Source organism: Jaculus jaculus, chromosome 8, assembly GCF_020740685.1.
Source record: "Jaculus jaculus isolate mJacJac1 chromosome 8, mJacJac1.mat.Y.cur, whole genome shotgun sequence".
Classification (NCBI taxonomy): Eukaryota; Metazoa; Chordata; class Mammalia; order Rodentia; family Dipodidae; genus Jaculus; species Jaculus jaculus.
Window position 1 is genome coordinate 97957651 of NC_059109.1, and position 20723 is coordinate 97978373.

Below are 20723 nucleotides of genomic sequence, written 5' to 3' on the forward strand. Positions count from 1 at the left end.
AAATAATGAAGCCCACAAGAAATGTCCTGAGGTTCTAAAGGCATAAAGACCTACACCCATATGCAAGTGCTAAGTGAGACTGACACTACTGTCACAGCTGAAACCAAAGGGGAAGATTACATTCCCGCTGCAGCCAACCCTGGCTGAACACATGGAATGTCACTGGACTGTCTTCATTTAGCCAAATGAGCCCAATATCACAGCAGTCATGTACCAAACAGTGATGCAACAACTGACCACACAGCATTCCTAGAATACTAGTGATGCCATGGGCATCTCAGTCTGAGAGGTTGGAAGTGATGACACCACCTAACAGCACATCTCTCAAAATGCATCCCTATTGCATTATGCAATGCAAGATTGTATTTTGTATTTTATCAAGTGGCAATAATGAATTTTAAATGATATGCATGAGTGTCTAAGGTAAAAATTTTGAGCAATCAAAGAGAAGTCTCCTGAGTTCAAAACCTGAAGGAACCTGATAATTATAAATGAAATTCTACTCCAGACTTATCCCTGTGTTTCATTCTTATACCAAGAACAGAAGGGAATCCACACACAAAAAATGTTGTCTCCCTCATGCTATAGTATAGCTTTTCCAGAATCCAGTACCCTGGTCAGGTGCACCAGAAGGCCACCAGAAACTTGTCTCACAAACCTCCCTCATCACAACTCCAATGAGCAGCACCCCAGTTATTAGACTGCTTCGGAGTCCATTACCTTCCCCCAATGCACGTGTGTCTCTACTATAGGGAAAGCTACAGAGCCAGGGAAAAGGTCTTGTATGGGATATGAGAATTATCCAAATCAAAAAAGTTCAGCTGATTGGCTCTGTTACAAAACATAAATAAGTTGGCTGATAGTACGCTTCTCCATGAAATTTTAAATTCATAGAAGATTATGCCAGAAAAGGATTCCAGTTTCATTTTATTGTATTTCTTGTTAAGATGTTCCATAAAAGGCTTCCCTCTGCTAATGTGTTCTCCAGCCCAGCCATGATCTCATCAGCCCAACCTCTTCTATTTCCTCAGAGAAAGCTAGCAAAGCACCAGTGCATTTTCTTTATCATGGTGTTTATATATGCCCAACTTCCCCACTTAGATCAGCAATCAACAATTCCTCACTGGGGAGAGGTGTATAATCACTCCATATTCTGATAACAATTTCAAGTTATTTTCATCTAACTAAATCACTTTTCAAGGAAACCCTGTGTAGGCATGGAGTCTGTATTTGAACAACCATTTACTTCCCTGACACAGTGACAGGTTCAGAGCAGGGCATGAAAACACAAAATCCAGCCAGATACTGGAGTGATCAAAAGCTGTGTTTGCAGCAAGGAAGAGACCCTGTTTATTGGAAAAGCAAGAAGAATAAGGGAGGCCTGAGGGACTCCAACAGCGAGCACTGGAGTGCCATAAGCAGCATGCTGCAGCCCAGCTCTGAACATACACAGAGGCCACTCTCCTTCTGTGGCACCATCTGCCACATGACTGCCATCTTTATGTTACAGCCCTAACCGTCTGTGACTTATTTTGAAGTACACCGATCAAGGAGTTCTTTGGAAGTCAAATAGTATACCTTGGGAATTTTTTTTAATCATCTATAAAATTCTGGACCAGAGGAACGAAACTATGTGCAAAGCAGATAAACCAGAAAGAACTATGTAGACACACGGGAAGGAAAAGAAGGACTATGGCAACAGAGGAAGGATGCTGGAATCCCTCTTTGAGAGGAAATCTTAAAAGTATCCATAAGCTGGGTTAGAGAGATGGCTCAGTGCTTAAAGCTGCTTGCTTGAAAAGCTTGATGGTCTGGGTTCAATTCCTCAATGTCCACAGAAAGCTAAATGCATAAAGTGGCACATGCATCTGGAGATCATTTGCACTAGCAGGAGAATCAGACCTGCCTATACTCATTTATTCACTCTCTATAGTTCTCCCTACTTCCCTCCCCCTCTCTCCCTCTTTCCTTCCTTCCTTCCCTCTTCCTCTCTTTCCCTCTCCCTTTCATTCTCTCAAGTAAGTAAATAAAATATATTTGAAAACACCCTGGATTTATAAAAGGCTAAGCTAAAAGGTACACAGGAGAGGGTCTGAGCAATCATTCATGTGCTTCTAATACTAAGCAACCCACCTAATACTACAACCATGCAATGGGGAGCCAAGACCAAAGGCCTCAGGAGCCCCTGATGCCCAAGCTGGCAGAAGTTGGATTCATCACATTTACTTCTGAGCCCCAGGAGAAGGAACCCAGTTTAAGATGAATCCAGCCAGGATGGAAATCACACAGAGACAATATACTAAGGGGGACCAGAAAGACTGGAGTCCAAAGAGAAGTGGAGGCTGGGCATAATGGCACATGCCTTTAATCCTAGCACTTAGGAGACAGAGGTAGGAGCACCACCATCAGCCACCCTGAGACTACACGATGAATTCCAGGTCACCCTGGGCTGGAGTGAGACTCTACCTCAAAAAAAAAAAAAAAAAAAAAAAAAAAAAAAAAAATTATCAAAAAAGAGAGCGAAGGAGAGAGAGACAAAAACAGAGCATACTGACACACCACATTCCAAGCAGCGGGCAGCACACCCAGAGAGCGGTGTACAGCGTACTTAGGCATCAAAGTCTAGCCACAGAACAGATGCTACTTTGGTAGTTAAACCCAAGGGTCTTCAACACAGGAACCGGGACCAGTTACTCAGCTTTAACTGAGTATTTTAGCTGTAAAAGAAATGCTGGAAAGGCACCCAGGACAGTGAGGTCATCCACAAATAGGCAACTGGAGGCTAGAACCACCACTAGATGAGGAAGAAAGAAAGGAGGGCATGTTTTTGGAAGCAAGGTTGTGTTACCAGAAAGAACCACAACCAGCATGACCCAGCCCTTGGTGGCAGGATCTGGGGTCCTGGACAAGGCCTATCTGTCCCTGGAGATGCTTTCCAATCATCCCCCCCCGGGGAGGGGTAGAAAGCCTGGCAAGAGGCATCCTGATGCAGTATGTACAATACAGGGAAGAGCAGAAGGGAATGATTTGAGGACAAAGAACCCCAGGACCGCATCCCCTCCTCTCTGCCCCAGAGTGGCAGATCTGTGTCAATACTCAAACTTGAAAGCGCAGACACATCTCTTTGGGACCTGCTTAAAATGCAGGTTCTGACTCAGGCAGTGTAGAGTGTGTGGAGCCCGCCTTGCTATTCAGCTCTCAAATGGTGCTGACATTACTGATCCTTTAGCCACACAGTGAACATGTCAGGATCTCACTGATCCAAGGGAAGGAAGAGCTTTGATGCCAAGAAGCAGCTGCAGCTCTTCTATAAACAAAAATATGCAGCTATGCAGGAGGCTTTCCAAAATAGAAAAATAAAGCAGAAAAGATAGGTGGGAGCATTCCTAAGTCAGGACTGCTCACCCACACGATGCTGTGTGGTGTTTCCCATCAGTCTCCAGATTCACATGGCTCAAATTAATTGTATGACCTCAAAGCTCATGTTTAAGGCTCTAGGCCACAGAGTCTGAGAATGTGACAATATGTGTGGACAGGACACATAAGTGAAAATTAGCTGAGGTGATTAAGTTAAAGTGAGGTCATTAGAGTGGCCCTAATCCAATGTGACTATTGTCTTGCAAGAGGTGATTACAACTCACTAGGAGGGACCAAGGACCAAAGGGGAGGCCATGTGAGAATACAGATCAAGCAACTATCTGCAAGCCAAGGAGAGATGCCTCAGGAGATGCCAACCCTGCCAGGTCTTATCTTAGACCCTCAACCCCCAAACTGGGAGCAAACAAATTTCTGATGTTTAAGCCATCATATCTATGGTATTTTGTTATTGTTTCATGGTATTAACCATAAAGTCTCACAGCACATTGCTCCACAAAAAGAAGAGCTGTTGGAGCTACTCACAGGATAATACACATGGTCCTTGGTGGGTCTGGACCTTGCTCTTCTGTGAGTATGTACTGTGAGAGGCAGGGACAGAGTGATACTGCCTCACTCAGGTGAGGATGAACAGTACACACCAGATGAAAAACCAAATGTTAGAAAACACACAGGAAACCAAAACCTATCCTAACTAAGACATGGGGAAGGGGCCAAGTTCACTTCAGGCAGATGGATGGAAGAGGAGAAGTATCCCCAATGATAAAGAAATACCAGCAAAGGGACCAAGAACTCAATCCCTGCTGCACTTGGGGCAAGCATGGCTTCCAGCAGGACAGGGTGGGGATGCCGAAGGTGCTAGGGAAGCAGAGAGAACTGCAGACAGAGAAATGGAACTGAACAGGAGGCCTAAGCCTTTGGAGGACAACAAGGGAGTTTATACTTTAGAAAACTACTGAAAATGAGCAAGGTACATTCAGGAGCAGGGAGTAGAGTACACAGCCCAGTATAGAACTGGCCCTCATGACGGCCTGGTCTGACACCTGCTTCTGAGATATGTATGTTTGGCAGGCCATGACTTTCAGAGTGACTGACCAGTCCTTATCTCTCACCCTATTATCTGTGATAGGGGAGAGGTTAGCATCCATCACAACTTCAAACCTGGGGGTAGTATACATGACAGTTATGAATAAGTGTCACAGCCCAGTGAGTGAGAATGAATGAGAAAAAGAACTGAACCCTGAGATCCAAGTTCTGAGCTCCACAGACCAAAATCTGAGGCTCTAGCCAGCCAGTGTCACAAGATTCCATGTTTTCCCCCTCCTCCAGAGCAAGGAAAGCCACAGACTAGATGCAAAGGGAAGGGAACAAAAATGTCCTTAATTCTGAGCATCTGATAGCTGGAGGTGCACTGAGGTGCAGGGAAAGTTAAATATCTTGTTTCAATAGTATTTCTGACTTCAAAGGCCTTCATTCAATACATAGACTTTAGACACCTGTGCCTGTAATGAGAAGGCAGGAGGATACAGTCCTAAAATGTGTCTGTTGATTATCATCCCAAGTTTCCTACCTGACACAGGAAAGGTGAGTAGGCAGCACTAATAGGTAAGTACAGCTTTACTGGCAAAGTGATCAACACAGCAGAAATAATGCTGGAGAGAATTCTGGAACCCACACAGAGACATGCCTATGGAATAACAATCAATTTATAAGAAAGGAAGCATTTAAGGGGCCTCTTCTTCACATCAGCCCATAGGCAGTCTTCCACTGAGATGAAGACCACCCTTAAAGCACCCCACTTACAATATCAGAGGGAAACTGGAGATTTCAGCACAAATACCAACAAAGAGAACCAAAATAAATATAAGGTCAACATAAGCAGAAACTCGAAATAGCACTGGCCTTCTTGCTCACAACCCTTAACATCACATATTTTTATTCTCTTCTGAAAAAAATGAAAAATAAAGATAATTAGCTTTATGTAATATGGGATTAGAATCAGAGGAGGGTTTGGATTCAAGGCCCAGAACTACCTTATGGAAAAAAAAATGAAAAACTTTGGGGGTCTCACTGTTGTCTCTCACAGAATGAATTTGTTTGCAAAGATGTCATGTAACTACAATGACAAGCTATAAATGTCATTCTGAAGTGCTTGCCTGCATGTTCAAGGCCCTAGAGGTGTGTTCCCCAGTGATAAAATTTAGTTAATTAATTAAACTCTCAAAATATAATGACAAGGGGAGACACCACAGCAGCAGGAAATAAGGCTTAAATCTCACAATTCACTGCTGCTGTGCTGCCGATGCTACCCAGCACTGTGTACTAATGACTTCTCAAATAGCTTATTCACCACGATTTCCCTTTCTTTAACTCAATCAGACTTTAGCTTTGCATCTTTGTCAAGTTTCCTGAGGAAAGTTATACCATATCAGGAAAGGACAAAAGACTTGAGCTTCTAAGGCTGCTACACAAAACCGTCCAAGGTGGACCAACTTAAAGAACAAAAGCAAACCACTCGGATAGTGCCTTCCTCTTCTGAATATTCTCAGACATGACCCAAGTGTTGTTTCACGCACTATCCTCTCAACAAAGGTAGGTGAGGGTATAACTTAGTAATAGGGCTTTTATCCAGCATGTACCAGACCCTAAGTTTGATATGAAACACCACAAAAGTTAACAAATACATTCTTAACAAAGAAAATTGTATAAGTATGGCATCTCAAAATAGCATGTTTTGGGCTGGTGAGATGGCTTAGTGGTTAAAGCACTTGCCTGCAAAGCCTAAGGACCCAGATTCAAGTCACCAGTACCCATGTAAGCTAGAGGCACAAGGTGGCATTTGTGTATGGAATTCATTTGCAATGGCTGGAAGTCCTAGCATGCCCATTCTCTATCTGCCTCTTCCATTTTCTCTCTTTCTCTCTCTAATATTAAAAAAAATAATAATAATAGCATGTCTTTCTCATTATGATCCAAAGTATAGAGAAGACCTAAATACAAAAGCCTTCCCTTGAATGTACTCTCAGTACCTGGAAAGAAAGTTCCTAGAACCGTTCCCATAATCCTGTAGAACCTGAATTCAACTTCTAACGTTAATGGGTTCTGTATAACCCCTGAGCAGAGTGGGTGACCTAGATACAAGGACAGCTGTTAGATATAGAACTGCAAGGCAAGTCCAAGCTTTCAAGTTGGCACTATCAAACTGCTGTGCCATTGGATGCTCAGGGGACCCAAGGTAGGGTTCTGCTGCAATGTTCAGCTAAACCCCAATGCTCTTGACTTGCCAACATTACATGGGACTTCATTTTTATCCTTTAGGGCAATAGTTCCACTTCAACAGATCTTAAAAGCAAACTCCAGCTCTAACAGCCTCTGAGGTGCCTTCTCTTATGTAAGACAGCCAGATATCATGAAAGCACAAATCTAATGTACTTACTGACCATCAAAAGTAACAGAGGTCATTTACTAACCAAGCCAGCCAAAAACATAAACAAGGAAACTCATATTTGGTAGCACAGAGCATGAAAAATGAAGGCCATAATTACTGACATCACTTCATAGTGAGGCGTGGCTGAAATATGTACCACTATGGACCAGACATTGAGACACAAAGAAAAGGAACACAGTTTTTATAGGGCATCACTAGTTCAGAAATTCCTGTAATTTAGATATGCTGTCCCAGCATATGCAACACTATTATCATGGAAAGTATTTATTATTTAATGTATTTTTAACGTAGACTTTAACAAAAACTGAAAGACAAGTGGGTGCCCTTCAATAATAAAGATGAAACATGATGAGACAAAACTGGAAAAAGTCCAACAATGAAAAGCAAAGACCAGAAATATCAACATAATCAGAACATGTTACATTTTCCCAGCTTTAAGGTGTAACAACTATCTCTCATGTCTTCAAAAATCAATCCAAAACCCCCACTTAGAAGAAGGTACGAATCAGCTCCATTGATCTTACTTTATGCCAAGAACCTAACTGCTATATTTCAGAAGAAAGGAAAACAAGTTTTACCTACTAAAGCCTGCAAAGTAAGACAAAGACACCTTTTTACAGATCTTACTTTCAAAATATTCTGGGTTTCATTCCACTTATTTGTCCACTCCTTGGTCAGTTCTTGGACCTGAAAAACAAAACAAAACAAATCATGATGTCAATAAAAAATTAATATATAATTTTCCACTATTCATTAGATGGCACAGCAAAGCAAAAGAAGGTAATAGTGAGAGAGAACAATGTAAATTGAGGTAAGGATTGAGGGGTGAGGAAGGGATGGATTTAGTAGAAAAATGAACCAAACTAATGATATATGAATTAGCTATATGGAACCCTACTATTTGGTAAGTCAACATAAAATATAAAGTGTTTTTAGAAGTGTTTAGGGCTACAGAGATGGCCCAAAGGTTAAGGCACTTGCCTGCAAAACCTAATGACCCAAGTTAGATGCCGCAGTACCCACACAAAGCCAGATGCTCAAAGTGGCGCATGCATTTGAAGTTTGTTTACAGTGGCTAAAGGCCCTGGCATGCCCTTACACCGATTCATGCATATTCTCTCAATCTACCTATCTCTCTTACTCTCTCGCTCTTTGAAAATAAATAAAAATAAATAAATATTAAAAAAATATTAAAGACATGTGCTGTGGTTTGATTCAGGTGTCCCCCATAAACTTAGGTGTTCTGAATGCTAGGTTCCCAGCTGATGGAGATTTGGGAATTAATGCCTCCTGGAGGGAGTGTATTGTTGGGGGCGGGCTTATGGGTCTTTCCCCTTGCCAGTGTTTGACACACTCTCCTGTCGCTTCGGTACACCTTATGTAGGTCAGGGTGTGATGTCCACCCTCTGCTCAAGCCATCATTTTCCCTACCATCATGGAGCTTCCCCTGAGCCTATAAACCAAAATAAACCCACAAGCTGCTCTTGGTCAGGTGATTTCTACCAGCAATGTGAACTGGACTGCAACAGCAGTGTTTGGCACAATCTTCTGTTGCTATTACCCAGCAGATGTTTGCCAGGAGGTGATTTCTACCCTCTGCTCATGCCATCATTTTCCCCTGCCATCACAGAGCTTCCCCTAGAGTCTATAAGCCAAAATAAACCTTTTTTTTACCCACAAGCTGCTCTTGATTTTGTGTTTTCTGCCAGCAATGCAAACCTGACTGCAACAACATGATTAAATGAGGTCCAGTCCCCTACATTGGTGATATAGTTGCATCCAGAAGCCACAGGGTAATCACTGAAAATCCCAGTACCAAGTATGAGATACCTCCAATGAGTTGTCAGGAAGGTGACAGAGGTGTCTAAAATAATACTGGCTATTTCCATTGTTGTTGATTGATCACTCAAACTAGACAGTAAGTCCCTATTGCTAAAGACACATAACGTTTTGGTTAGAGAAAGTAAAGAAACCAAGCTACAACTGAGTTGGAAGCTTCCTCCCTACCACCTACCTTTCTTTATGCCAGAAGGTGCTGCGCTGCTGGGAGAGAGTCATTAACAATCCTACCCAGCTCTTATTCCCTGTGTACGTCACAGTCAACCTGAACACCAAAGTGTGTCCACTGGGGCAGTAATGCTAAGAGTCATGAGAGTAAGCAATTGCTCTCCATTTGGATTTGAGGCCCACACTGCAGGAGGAAAATAATGCCCAATCCTACGAATCTGGTCAAAAGTCTATGTATAGGGAGCTAGAATCTACCTAGGCTCTCCCAGGACCTAGGAGAACCTCATCCTGTGGTTCTGTTAATTGGACACCATATGAAACTACCTAATAAGTGTGTGTGTGTGTGTGTGTGTGTGTGTGTGTGTGTGTGTATATAGTTTCCCATATACTAGTCACAGCCTCAAATATAGGAGTTTCCTTAAGCAAAGGATAGAGGCTGTTACAGAGCTGACAAAGTTACCAAGAATAAATTACTAGTTTGTGCTCAGTCCTAAACATCACATCTAAACCACTCTCTCTAAGGCTCAAGGCAACTCTTGGAAGAAGAAGGGGAAAAAATGTAAGAAGAAGATGATAAATAGGGCTGGGAATGCTAACTTCAGTCATGATAAATCCACTACATCCAGAACACCACAGTAGATGGAGTTTTCTACATGTGACTGAGTTTGTCAATCAAAGATGAGGGAGAGGTCCATGAGATCCCACATCTTCTTCAGCAAACAGTGAGAACTGATGGCTGCTGAGAGAGGGGGATTCATGTTCTTGAGTGGTGTAGCCACTGGAGAATTGCCCACTCACCAGGCATACCTTCCAACCCATGATTATGCAAACAGTCTTAATTTAAATCCGTGAGTCAAAAATAAAACAAAATTGAAAAGGCATGGAAGTGGGATGAGATCTAATGAGACAGAAGGTTTTGGTGGGAGAAGAAAGTCCCAGAGAAGGTAAATGGGGGAATCAAAATGCATTGTATGCATGTATGAAATAGTCAAAAAATGAAAAGATGTAATTTTCATCTAGAAAGTTTCTAATTTTTACTTTAGAGAAAAATACAATTTTTTTCTTCAGCTAATAATTTCTACTTTTTAAAGAACTATCACCAAAATATAAACCAACAGCTGCTCCCATCAAGCAACCTGCATCATAGCAAAGGAAAGAGACAGAAACTTGTTAAATTTCACTGTTAAAAACCCTTTTCCATGGTGTGCTTGACTAAAAGCTGCTTCCTTATATCACTGACCAAATTTACAACTCCAAGGATGACAGCATCGCATTGTGTTTATTTTTCCTGACAATATGTGAGGTCCCTAGAAATCATCATTTACTTTCCTTTCTAATTAGATGTGGTGATTAAATCACCTTGGATGCTGTAGTCTTCTTTTTGGAGATAATTTGCTTTGGAAGCTAATTAATGGGTTTGTAAATCTCAACCTGCCTTGGTGGGGGGAGCCCCTTTAATTGACTCTTTCAGAAAAAGCAAAAATCTTTTGATAAAAATCAGCTTCTTTGCAGTACTTGTAAGTTAAGAGAAAAATGGGTCATTTAATGCAGCCCATTTGGGAAGTGCTCCTCAAAGTTAATGGAGTTTTCTGGCAGTTCCAAGAAATGCTTTAGCTGATTCTCATGATTAGTTCACAGAGAAACAAAAAATTGATAACTGAATGGAAAGGTCAGGAAAGAATGAATGAAAATTTTTTTGTGTGGAAAAGAAGACAGCTACAGCTAAAAGAGTAACTTCAGGAAGGGGCTGTGATTATGTCTTTCACCAGATATCCTCACTAAAGACATCACAGGTGCACCTGCCAGTGGACCTGCCGGAACCCCACTGCCATAGGGAAGCTACTTTCCAAGTGCCACATATACAGTCATTGCAACTTAACAAAAGAACATATGCTTCTGACAATACAAGTGATATTGGTTAGGAGCAAGATAGCTTTTTTTCTGGAGTGTGGTTAGCTGGGGACTGGCCCACACAAACATTAATGTCTCTTTGCCTGCCCTGGCAGGACTAGAACCCGTATCTGATCCAGTCTCTAATCTAAGACGGCTACAAGCATCAACTCCAGTGACAACTTCCTGCTTCTTCCTCAACACCTGTGGGCTGGCCCTTCCTGAGTCAGCCTCTTGAGCACACCAACTGATCAGTTATGTCCCTTACTCACCTGAGTCTAGTAATCAAACTCATCCTGATTGAGTGGGTGATCCATACAAACAGGCCTGAGCCATGCACATGAGCACTGTTGGTTCCTGCCCGATGTGAGGGGGATCTCCTCAGTCTCCGCTCTCCAATGGGGGAGACTTGCTTTGTTACCTGAGTGTTTCCTGGCTTTGTCCTGGGAACGTTCATGCTTGCTTTCCATGCAAGTCCACCCCTCCCTAGACACTACTGCCCCTGAGAGCTCTCAATGCAAGGGAGATTTTTCTCTGTCTCCCCTCTCTCCTTTTCCAGAGAGGGAATTTCTTTTGCTTGAGCTTTTATACTTTACTTTCTGTCCTCACTCTCCCTAGAATAAATCTCAGTTCATATTTACCCTTCTCTGAGTCCACATTTTCAATCCTTTAATAACATGGACAAGGACCTGAAGTTGGGGATCCAGGGGTCTGGAGTCTCCTGCTTCCTTATGGACATCTAAGCTCCCCCTGGACTTCAACTCCACACCCAAAGGAGGGTTTAGAGTAACTGCTTACTCAGAAGGACGGCCCAAACCTGCCTCACCTTCACATTCAGTGGCCACTCATTTTACTTAAGTTATCACAACCTGACTGTGGAGATTCTGCATGCTCTAAAATTATGACTTTTACCTAAGCATTCTGGTTCAAATGTAAAATGCCTCCCATAGGCTCATGTGCTTAAACACTTAGTCTCCAACTGGTGGCTGTTTGGGGAGGTATGGAACCTTAGGAAGTGAAGCCTTACTGGAGTGAGGATGAGGCATGGGGCGGGGAGGGAATGGACTTGAGGCTTTTTGTCTTTTTTATTAATTATGAACTTTGCTGTATGAACATATTGCATGTTGGTCATATGCCCATCAAGCTATACTAATATCCCTTCTCTCTTGCCCCCATTCCACTGAGGATCCTCCTCAGTAAGGTTGTTGGTCTAACACACTGTGGGGTCATGAAGGCTTCAGTCATTCTCTGTGGAGCGAGACCATGCCTTAGGATATTCCTACCCATCCTGTGGTTCTTATAATCTTGCCACCTCTCTTTGACAATGTTCCCTGAACCATGGTGGGCATGTTAGAATTCCGCAGCATGCTTAATTTTTATTTTGATGAGTGTTGAGTGACCACAGTGTCTGTTGCCATCTTCCTGACGCTGGTTGGCAGGTGAGCAGTGACTTGAGGTTTTACAACTCGGCCCTAGATCCTCCTATCTTCTGCTTCCTGATACTGGTGAGATGTGACCAGCTCTAATCCCATTCCTACTACCATGCCTTCCCTACCATTAAACTTCCCCTCAAAACTATAAGTACAATTAAACAGTCTTCTTTCCATATGTGGCTTTTATTCAGTTATTTATTCATAGCAATGAGAAAAAGCCACTGAAATGCTAAGTATTAGTATCAAAATCTGTCATCATTTTGGTGAATAAAAAAAAAAATCAAGGAGAAAGGCTTCCCTAACTTCATTCACTGCTTGTCTCTAATGCTTTGATAAGGCTGTGCCAATTGTCTAAACCAGCCACGTTCAAGGGAGAGCAATGAGTTGAGTGGCAGTGGAGCTTTTTGTTTAAAAAGAAAAAAGAAAAACTTCCAAAGAAGGGATATTCTTTGTCTTCTCTCCTTCCAGAAGGATAAAATATCAGCATACAGTATTTGCCAATTTATACTAATTAGTGAGTAGCATTATCAATGGTATTTATCTGAGAACACAAAAAGCATTCAATAAATGCTGTCACAGCAAACATGTCTTTACTGAAGAACAGTAAGCCAGTCATCAATCCTCCTTTCCAAACTCAATCAAATAGTCCTAGTTTTAAAAAGGAGCCTAAGTATGCTTTGAATGTTAACATTGTGTGGTTGTATCAAATGATCTTCATTGAAAACATGGATAAAAGGCTGGAGAGATGGCTTAGCAGTTAAGGCACTTTCCTGGAGAGCCTAATGACCCAAGTTTGATGCTTCAGAACCCACATAAGCCCGATGTACAAGGTGACACATGAGCACAAGGTCATACATGCGTACAAGGTGGCACATACATCTGGACATTGTAGTGGCTAGAGGCCCTGGCGTGCCAATTCTGTCTCCTCATTCTCTATCGGTCCCACTCTCTCATAAAATATATAATAATTTTTTAAACACATGGATAAAAATGCCAGCATGGGATGCACCTCTGACAATGAGATAGGGAGAAGACCCATGCTGAAGCAGGCAGCCAACAATTCAAAAACATCAGCAAAGAACTAGCTAAAAATTTTAAAAATCTAACAAGCAAAACCAACAGTAATTTCTGTCACAGCATATGTAACATATTCAAGTTAAAATGTTTAATGGTTTCTATTAACTTGACTTGTTATTCTTGAAAACTGTAATTGATAAACAACTTAAGACTATAGAGAGACATTTCATAGCAATTCAAATTGAAAGTAGAAGCCTTAAAATAAAAAATTTCATGAGAAAATTTAGAATAAAGCAATGAATGTTTTTACCATTGTTATTATAAATGTTATAATCAACTATTGATCAGCATAATTATTCAGAGAAGTAAAAGTTCCCAGCTACAACTCAATCTAAACCTTTCACATTGTATATCCTTAAGTTTTTAATCAAGAGTCTTTTTTCTTTTGGCTTATTTGTCTACTTTAATCATTCGTCATTCAGTAGAATCAACTCCAGAAATTGTTTTTAGTGTCCTTCTATTTCCCCAGACTGGAAATTTAAAAAAAAATTTAAATGTCATACAACCAAGTCAGCCATGAAACAGGTTTTCACAAAGTGCTGGCACACCAACCTTCACCACCCACCCCCCACACCAGCATCTTCTGAGTACCCTTGCTCCCATCCCTCACAAAGTACTCACATACTGGCCTTCACTGCATACCACCCCCAACACCAGCACCTCCTGTGTACCCCTGTTCCCATCCCTCACTTCCACTCCTCCCCTGCCTCACATCCTATCTGGTTTAACTAAGCCCTGCTCTAGAGAACTCCCAGCTCCTGAAAGCTATACATCCCACTAGAACAAAGTCAGGGATGGCAGAAAGCTAACTAGTGTTCATGGCTGAGCAGCAGGGACCACTGCCCTCCTGTGAATGTTATATATAGCCTCTTTCACTGAGGATCCCTCCTGACCGACTTACTGGTCAGTAAGGTGTCCATGGCCTTACTTCAGTGAACCATCACATGCCACTCAAATCCCATCCATTAACTCACAGAAAATATGTGCAACACACAAAAAGTCAACATTAGCCAATTGTGGTGGGGCACTCCAATAATCCTAGAACTCTAAAGGATGGGGCAGGAGGATTATGAATTCAATGCCAGCCTAAACTACACAGTGAGATCCTGTCTCAACAACAACAACAAAATTAAATGATCATGTGTATGAGGTCTGGGGGGAAGAATAATGAAGAAAGAAAATGTGTTTGATAAGTACTAGACATGGAATTTTTAAAAATAGTGTTAGTTGTGATTTTTGAAACAACAAATCAAACTGTCACTTACTCTTGCTTCATTTTGGTGAAGTTTCTCCTCCATGCTTAAAGCTGTAGGGGAGTCTAAGAAGGCAATCTATAATTTAAATGACAAAAGAAACCAACATTAAATAAACAGATACAATACACAGCAAGGACTGTCACATAAATATAAGCTACCAGAAAGTTCCGTAAGACTATTAAACAGTGGTAAAACTAATTTCACACATAACTCCCTTGCCAAAGTCACCAAGTCTCTAAGTCATTAGAAACCCTATCTCATAATATCTAAACCCATGGCAACATGGAAAACCTGCATTTGCAATACAAATCAACAAAGCAAAGTTATAATGGCAATATTTTACCAAACCACCCCCCCCACACACACACACACAATCTAAATCTCTACAGTTTTAAAGATTCATTTGTCTGGGGCTGGAGTGATGGATCAGCACTTCAAGTTATTTGCTTGCAAAGCTTGTGGGTCCGGGATCAATTCCCCCGTACCCATGTAAAGCCAAATGCACAAAGTAGTACATGCATCAGGAATTCCTCTGCAGTGGCTAGAGACCCAGGATTGCGTGCCCATTCTCTCCCTTTCTCAACCCTGCCTCATAAATAGATTTTTTTTTTTTTACAAAAGATTCAATTGTCTGTGCACAAAGAATAAAACTCAAAATGTAAGTTCTCAAGTTTTGTTCAACAGTCTTTGTGGTTCATGCAAGTCACAATGCACAAACAAAACTCTTTTTTTTTTTCACTGCTGTGGTAGCTAATCTATGGCCTTGCTGCACAACAGTCTCTAGTCACTTCTTTATCCATACTGCAGGAAGGTGAAGACTAACATGAAAATGATAAAAACCAACATGTGAGTCAAACAGGTAGGAACAAGGAAACAGACTGGGGGCTACCATTCCTAACCTGTGAATCCTCACCCCAGTGACAGAGCCACAGGTGCCCGTATTTGCCTCTCTTCCAACGCAAAATTTCATAGGAAGCAAATGGGGAGTCTTCCACCCAGGTGTATAATCACTCTTTCCAATTCTAAGAGTACACTTGCATGTTTCCTGCCCCTATGCAACCGTTTTTGTTTTGAAGCTAAAACAGCATGAATATACCATTCTGAATACTGTCTTTTGCAAGGAATGTACTGACAGAAATTTAGTTAAAATAAAAGTGCTTCCCTATTTTTAACAATGCCATTTCCACTGCTTGGTAGTTCATTGGGCACATATTCTGTAGTTTAGGTTGGACCCCTCATGTTGATATAGATGAAAGCTTCTAGAGCCATCTGCTTTAACAACAAAGCTACGATGACAGTCCTTATGCCAAATACCTACAACACACATGGCTATATCAGCAGAAGGAATCCCTGAGGGACCTGTGTGACATCATGAATAGGATTCCCTTATAACCACCAGGATCGCATCCCCAGGTACCGGGGTGGTTTTTAAGTGCCTTTCAGTGTCTATTCAAACTAAAAGAACCATAAGGCATCAGATTAGGTTCAGCTAAACATCAACCAAGAAAGGTGAATATGGGCTACATTAGGCTTCTGTGTGCTCAACAGAGGCCAATGTTCACCTCAGACCAGAGCCTGGTGAGAGTCTCCACAGTGATCCTCCAGGTATTCAGGAACTCTGGTCTGTGGTCCTTTTGAATGACATGCAGGTTGCAGATCCACATGAGCATGTGTGCAGCCCATCTTGATTGACGTATTAGGCCACTAGCCATAGGAGCTAGCATCTTGTTCATGGGCACACTCTGCAGAGGCCTTACAAGTGGCATGCCCAGTTACAGGAGCCCCTGACTCAGGGACCCAAAACTATGGTTTCTCAACTGCCATTTAAGGATCATATATAGTCCCTCATAACCTGGATGAAATCAACAACTGCAGTCATCATTATCATTACAGATAATGTCTGATTATATAGCTGGCATCCCACTTTTATCATCTTTAAGAGCAAACTAGGTCAAATTTCCTTGAGGAAATTAAAGTTTTGTTTTTGTTTGTTTGTTTTTAACACATTGCTACAAAGTATCACTGTACCTAGCATGGACACATAGGTGGTGCTTCATTATTTTTCATTGAAGAAATTAAAATGATAGACATTACTAAGACTGTATTGTTTTAATCGCGCTGATAATCTCCAAGTCAATTATTGAGCCCTGCACAACATGACTAATTTTCAGAATTCACTAATGCTGAAGTCTTCCTAAGTCACTGCCAAAGTAGTCATCAAAGACTGGATTGCCTGAACCAAAGGCCATGTCCACAAGCTCTACTGGGAGATTACATGAGCACCTAAATATGACAGACCTACTTCAGCCTTTCTAAAAGAATTGATAGATAAAACAAAGCACTGTAGGGCTGGAGAAATGGCTTAGCAGTTAAGACAATTGCCTGCAAAGCCTAAGGAGTCATGTTCAATCTCCAGGTCCCACATAAGCCAGACACACAAGGTGATGGAAGCGCACAAGTTTGCGTCCATGTCTGGAGTTAAATTTCAGTGGCTGAAGGCCCTGGCATGCCAATTCTCTCCATCTCTCTCTCATTTTTGTGCTCTCTATGATAAAAATTTTTTTTAAAAAAACTTTAACGGCCTGAGGGATGGCTTAGCAGTTAAGGCATTTGCCTGCAAAGTCAAAAGACCCAGGTTCAATTCCCCAGGACCCACATAAACCAGATGCAAAAGGTGGTGTGTGCATCTGGAGTTTGAGTTATAGCAGCTGAAGGCCCTGACATGCCCATTCTCTTTCTGTCTTCTCTTCTCCTCTTCTCCCCGCCGCTCTGAAATAAAATATTTTTAAATTTTTTTTTAAAATAAAGCACTGTCAATTACTCTTTGCAAGGTGTCTGTTTAAGAGAAAATGGATCAGGACTAAATGACATGCAGATTAAGTTCATATACTACTGAACCATGAATAACACTATCTCACAGTACAGCAATTTAACTGAAGCAACAACACAAATAACCACCCCCCACCTCCCACCCTGGCCAAGAGCTATATAATTTGAAGTCGTTACTGTACTGAATGTGTTTTTCACATGCTCAGGAAAGCACCTGAAACTTTCCTATGACCTGGACTAACATTCCTTCTTCACTTTCCTGTTGGGTTGTGGTATTTTTATTCACAGATGCTCCTATCATAACAAGGAAAGGGGTATTCAGCTGCCTGAGCCACAGCCTCCTGGTTTGTTCAGTCTTGATTAGATCAAACTTTGGGATGTTACGTACACTTTGCACATCTTCACTGACTTTTGTCTATGTGGGTGCTCACAAAATGAGAAAGAGTTAACGTTTTCTGTGGTAAATGTATGTGACTTTGTCTCCTACTATTTCCAACTGCTTTTTTTCCTTCATGAGAGTTCATGCCATACCTGATTTTAACTGAAAACTACACTCTGATATAGCAATCTGAAAACACTGAGAAAATTAATGAAAATTTTAATAGTTCTCAATCTATGTGACAAAGCTCCTTCTAGTTTAGTTTCTTAAAATATACCTTTTTTCTCATTCACAAGAGAGCAAGTATATGAAGAGGCATCTAGAATTTTACAAATATTGTCCTTCATATATTATTTTTAAATGCTTACTTTAAATAATGTTTCATAGCACTGATAAAAAGATACCAATAACAATGTATAATTAAAACTGATCACTGTAGCTTACATTATGAGCTATACCATCACATTCAACTGATGACTTTCTTTCACACACTGGGAGCACCTCATCAAAAAATGCATCCAATTGTGTTTTTAAACAGAGAAGGATTTCTATTTGATTGCTACCTCCTAGTGGGAAAGGCCTGTCAGGTGTATAGCAGGACATGGAAAACTCAAGGTTTTCATCCTGCCAGTCCTTTCATAGCCTAACCATTTACAGGATGTCAAGAACACTGTGTCATATATTCCTATAGCAAAGTACTACTATTTGGAGAGGACACTGCATTTAAAGTATGTATTTGAATGACAGGCTTAAAACATCCATCCATAAGCTACAAACATGTTTTGAGATGTGACTTCATTTCATTTCTAATTTCAGCAGTTTACAACTTTCCCTGATTTTCGTTCAAGGGGTCCTTTCCAGACTGTAAGGGCTAAGCCTTCTAGAATTCAAGTCACACCAGTCCTCACACAACATAACTCTGGTACACATGTACACTGCGCAGGCAGCAAGGGTGTTTGCTGTGAGAAACAAAAGGACACAGCTTCTTCTCCATAATCCCAAAAGACCCTGAAGTCAGGCCTTTTTTAGACCACACAAGGCTCCAAGAGACAGCATCGTGGCCAGGCCATAAGCATAATGTCACTTAGCTATTGTAACCACCCCTATAACGTCCAACATGAGACACAAACACAGGTTTTCACACAAGTCACCCGCTGTTAAAATAGTTAACAGTTATAAAATGCATGGGCAGAATTTTAAATATTATTCTAAGCATCTCAATTTCTTTCCACTAATGGAGATTATGCCACTGATCCTATTGCATGCTAAATTTCCATCCATAATTGATAATTATTAGGTGGCTAATCATTTCAGGTTTAGTGGATAAAACCTTGATACATGGAGCCTACCACAAATGTGAAGGCTGACAGGATACAAAGTAGGATTGGCTAACTCATCCAAGCTTTACTTAGCTCTTACTCAAATCAATATCGCAAGATAACTGTCTCATTAAGATCTCGAAATAGTACTATGACTCAGAAAAATTATCTATAAATCTCAGAAAAGCCCAACCTGATTCCCTTGAGCAAGCAGTGTTTTCAGCCGGGCTATTTCTGCTCGTAGCTCACGGATGAGTCTGACGTTGGCATCCTCGTTAATGGTAGGCTTGTTGATGATGTTTTTGGCTCTATTTGCATAGCGAAGAGTACTTAGGGTTTCTCCGTAATTGACATCAGCAGGTGAAATGGCTGTGAAGAATAAACTCAAAAAATAATTTATCTAGCACTCCATGTTTCATTTAGCATAGAGCTGGTTTATAATTTAAAAGTCAGATTAACTCCAGGTCATTGGATAGACTAAATATTCATTGCCACAGTGATGAATATTAAAAATTATATAAGATTGAGAGAAAAGGGCTCCCATTATACCAAATTAAACATCAGTTTGCCTTTCCCACGCCTAGACTTAGTCACCAAAACAATTTGAAAAAGGACCTGAGATCTCACCAGAGTGAAGGCATTTTCTCAGCCAATGGCCTAAGAAGATTTCAACACTGTATTTCTCTACATTAAGCAGGAATTAAAATGCTTGTAAATTTTCTGGAAAACATATCATTTGTAAAGATCCAGAGCATAGCAATTTTTCAAAAGGCTGTATGTAGTCCAGGGCTGGAGAGATGGTTCAGCAATTTAAGGCACTTGCTTGCAAAGCCTGAAGGCCCAGGTTTGATTCTCCAGCACCCACAAAAAGCCATATGCACAAAGTGGCACTTGTGACTAGAGTCTGTTTGCAGTGGCAGAATACCCTGGTGCACCCATTCACATTCATCCTCCCTCTCTCCCTCCCTCCCTCTCTATCTCTCTGCGTCTGCCTTGTTCTGTCTTTCTCTCAAATAAAAATTTAAAACTATGTCTTTTAGAAAAAGAAACAGTTGATTCCTTTCCTTCTAGAAGCTTTGGTTGCTTTTATACTTCTCCTGTCTCCCAAACAGCATACCAAAACTAAAACCAGGGTTCCTGTCTCTAATACTAAATGTGTGGCTGGAGGGGTAAGGAGGGCATGGGAGGGGAAAAGAATAAGAGGCAAAAAAGTAGGAGAAGAAAGTGAGGCTAAGAGAGAAAAAAAAAAACCTCAAATTTCTCTTAACAATACCTACTTCTACATATTTTTTTCTCAATCCTACTTTTGTTTAGCTAATTGATCAATATAAAAATAAAGTATGATTATTAATTCCATTATTTTATATTTCATGATACAGAATTTAAAAGTGAAATGGAAAGTATCTGTTTAAAGTATAAAATTTTGGATTATTTTTATTTGGTGTCCCTGAGATTTTTTTTTCCTCTGAGCTAATGAAGTGAAATTTCTGTTGTGCACTTTAAGCAAAGGAAAGCTGAGCACTTTTGCCTGTCATCACAGCTTCCATGACACCCCCAGGACTACAAACCTGTTAATATGATATTACAGACTAGGGACAGCAGAGGATTTTCAAGAGAGGGAGGGGAAAAAAAAAAAAAACATTTTTAAGCTAGAAAAGGCACTATATCCTAGTGAGACACTTTCAACTTATTTATTTTCAGGTAATTCAC

The 20723-nt window shown here is 41.0% G+C and overlaps 1 protein-coding gene across 6 annotated transcripts in view; it reads right to left on the bottom strand.

The window, feature by feature from the left end:
- Window positions 1-20723, bottom strand: part of Kif16b (kinesin family member 16B) — a 303646-nt gene that overhangs the window by 223157 nt on the left and 59766 nt on the right. For all 6 annotated transcript variants that reach the window (XM_004661532.2, XM_045156259.1, XM_045156258.1 and 3 more), the window contains exons 10-12: window positions 19207-19382; window positions 14496-14561; window positions 7451-7510 (exon numbers count right to left, since the gene is read on the bottom strand). In XM_004661532.2, coding sequence (XP_004661589.2) covers window positions 7451-7510; window positions 14496-14561; window positions 19207-19382 — 302 coding nt within the window. The remainder of the gene's footprint in view (window positions 1-7450; window positions 7511-14495; window positions 14562-19206; window positions 19383-20723) is intronic.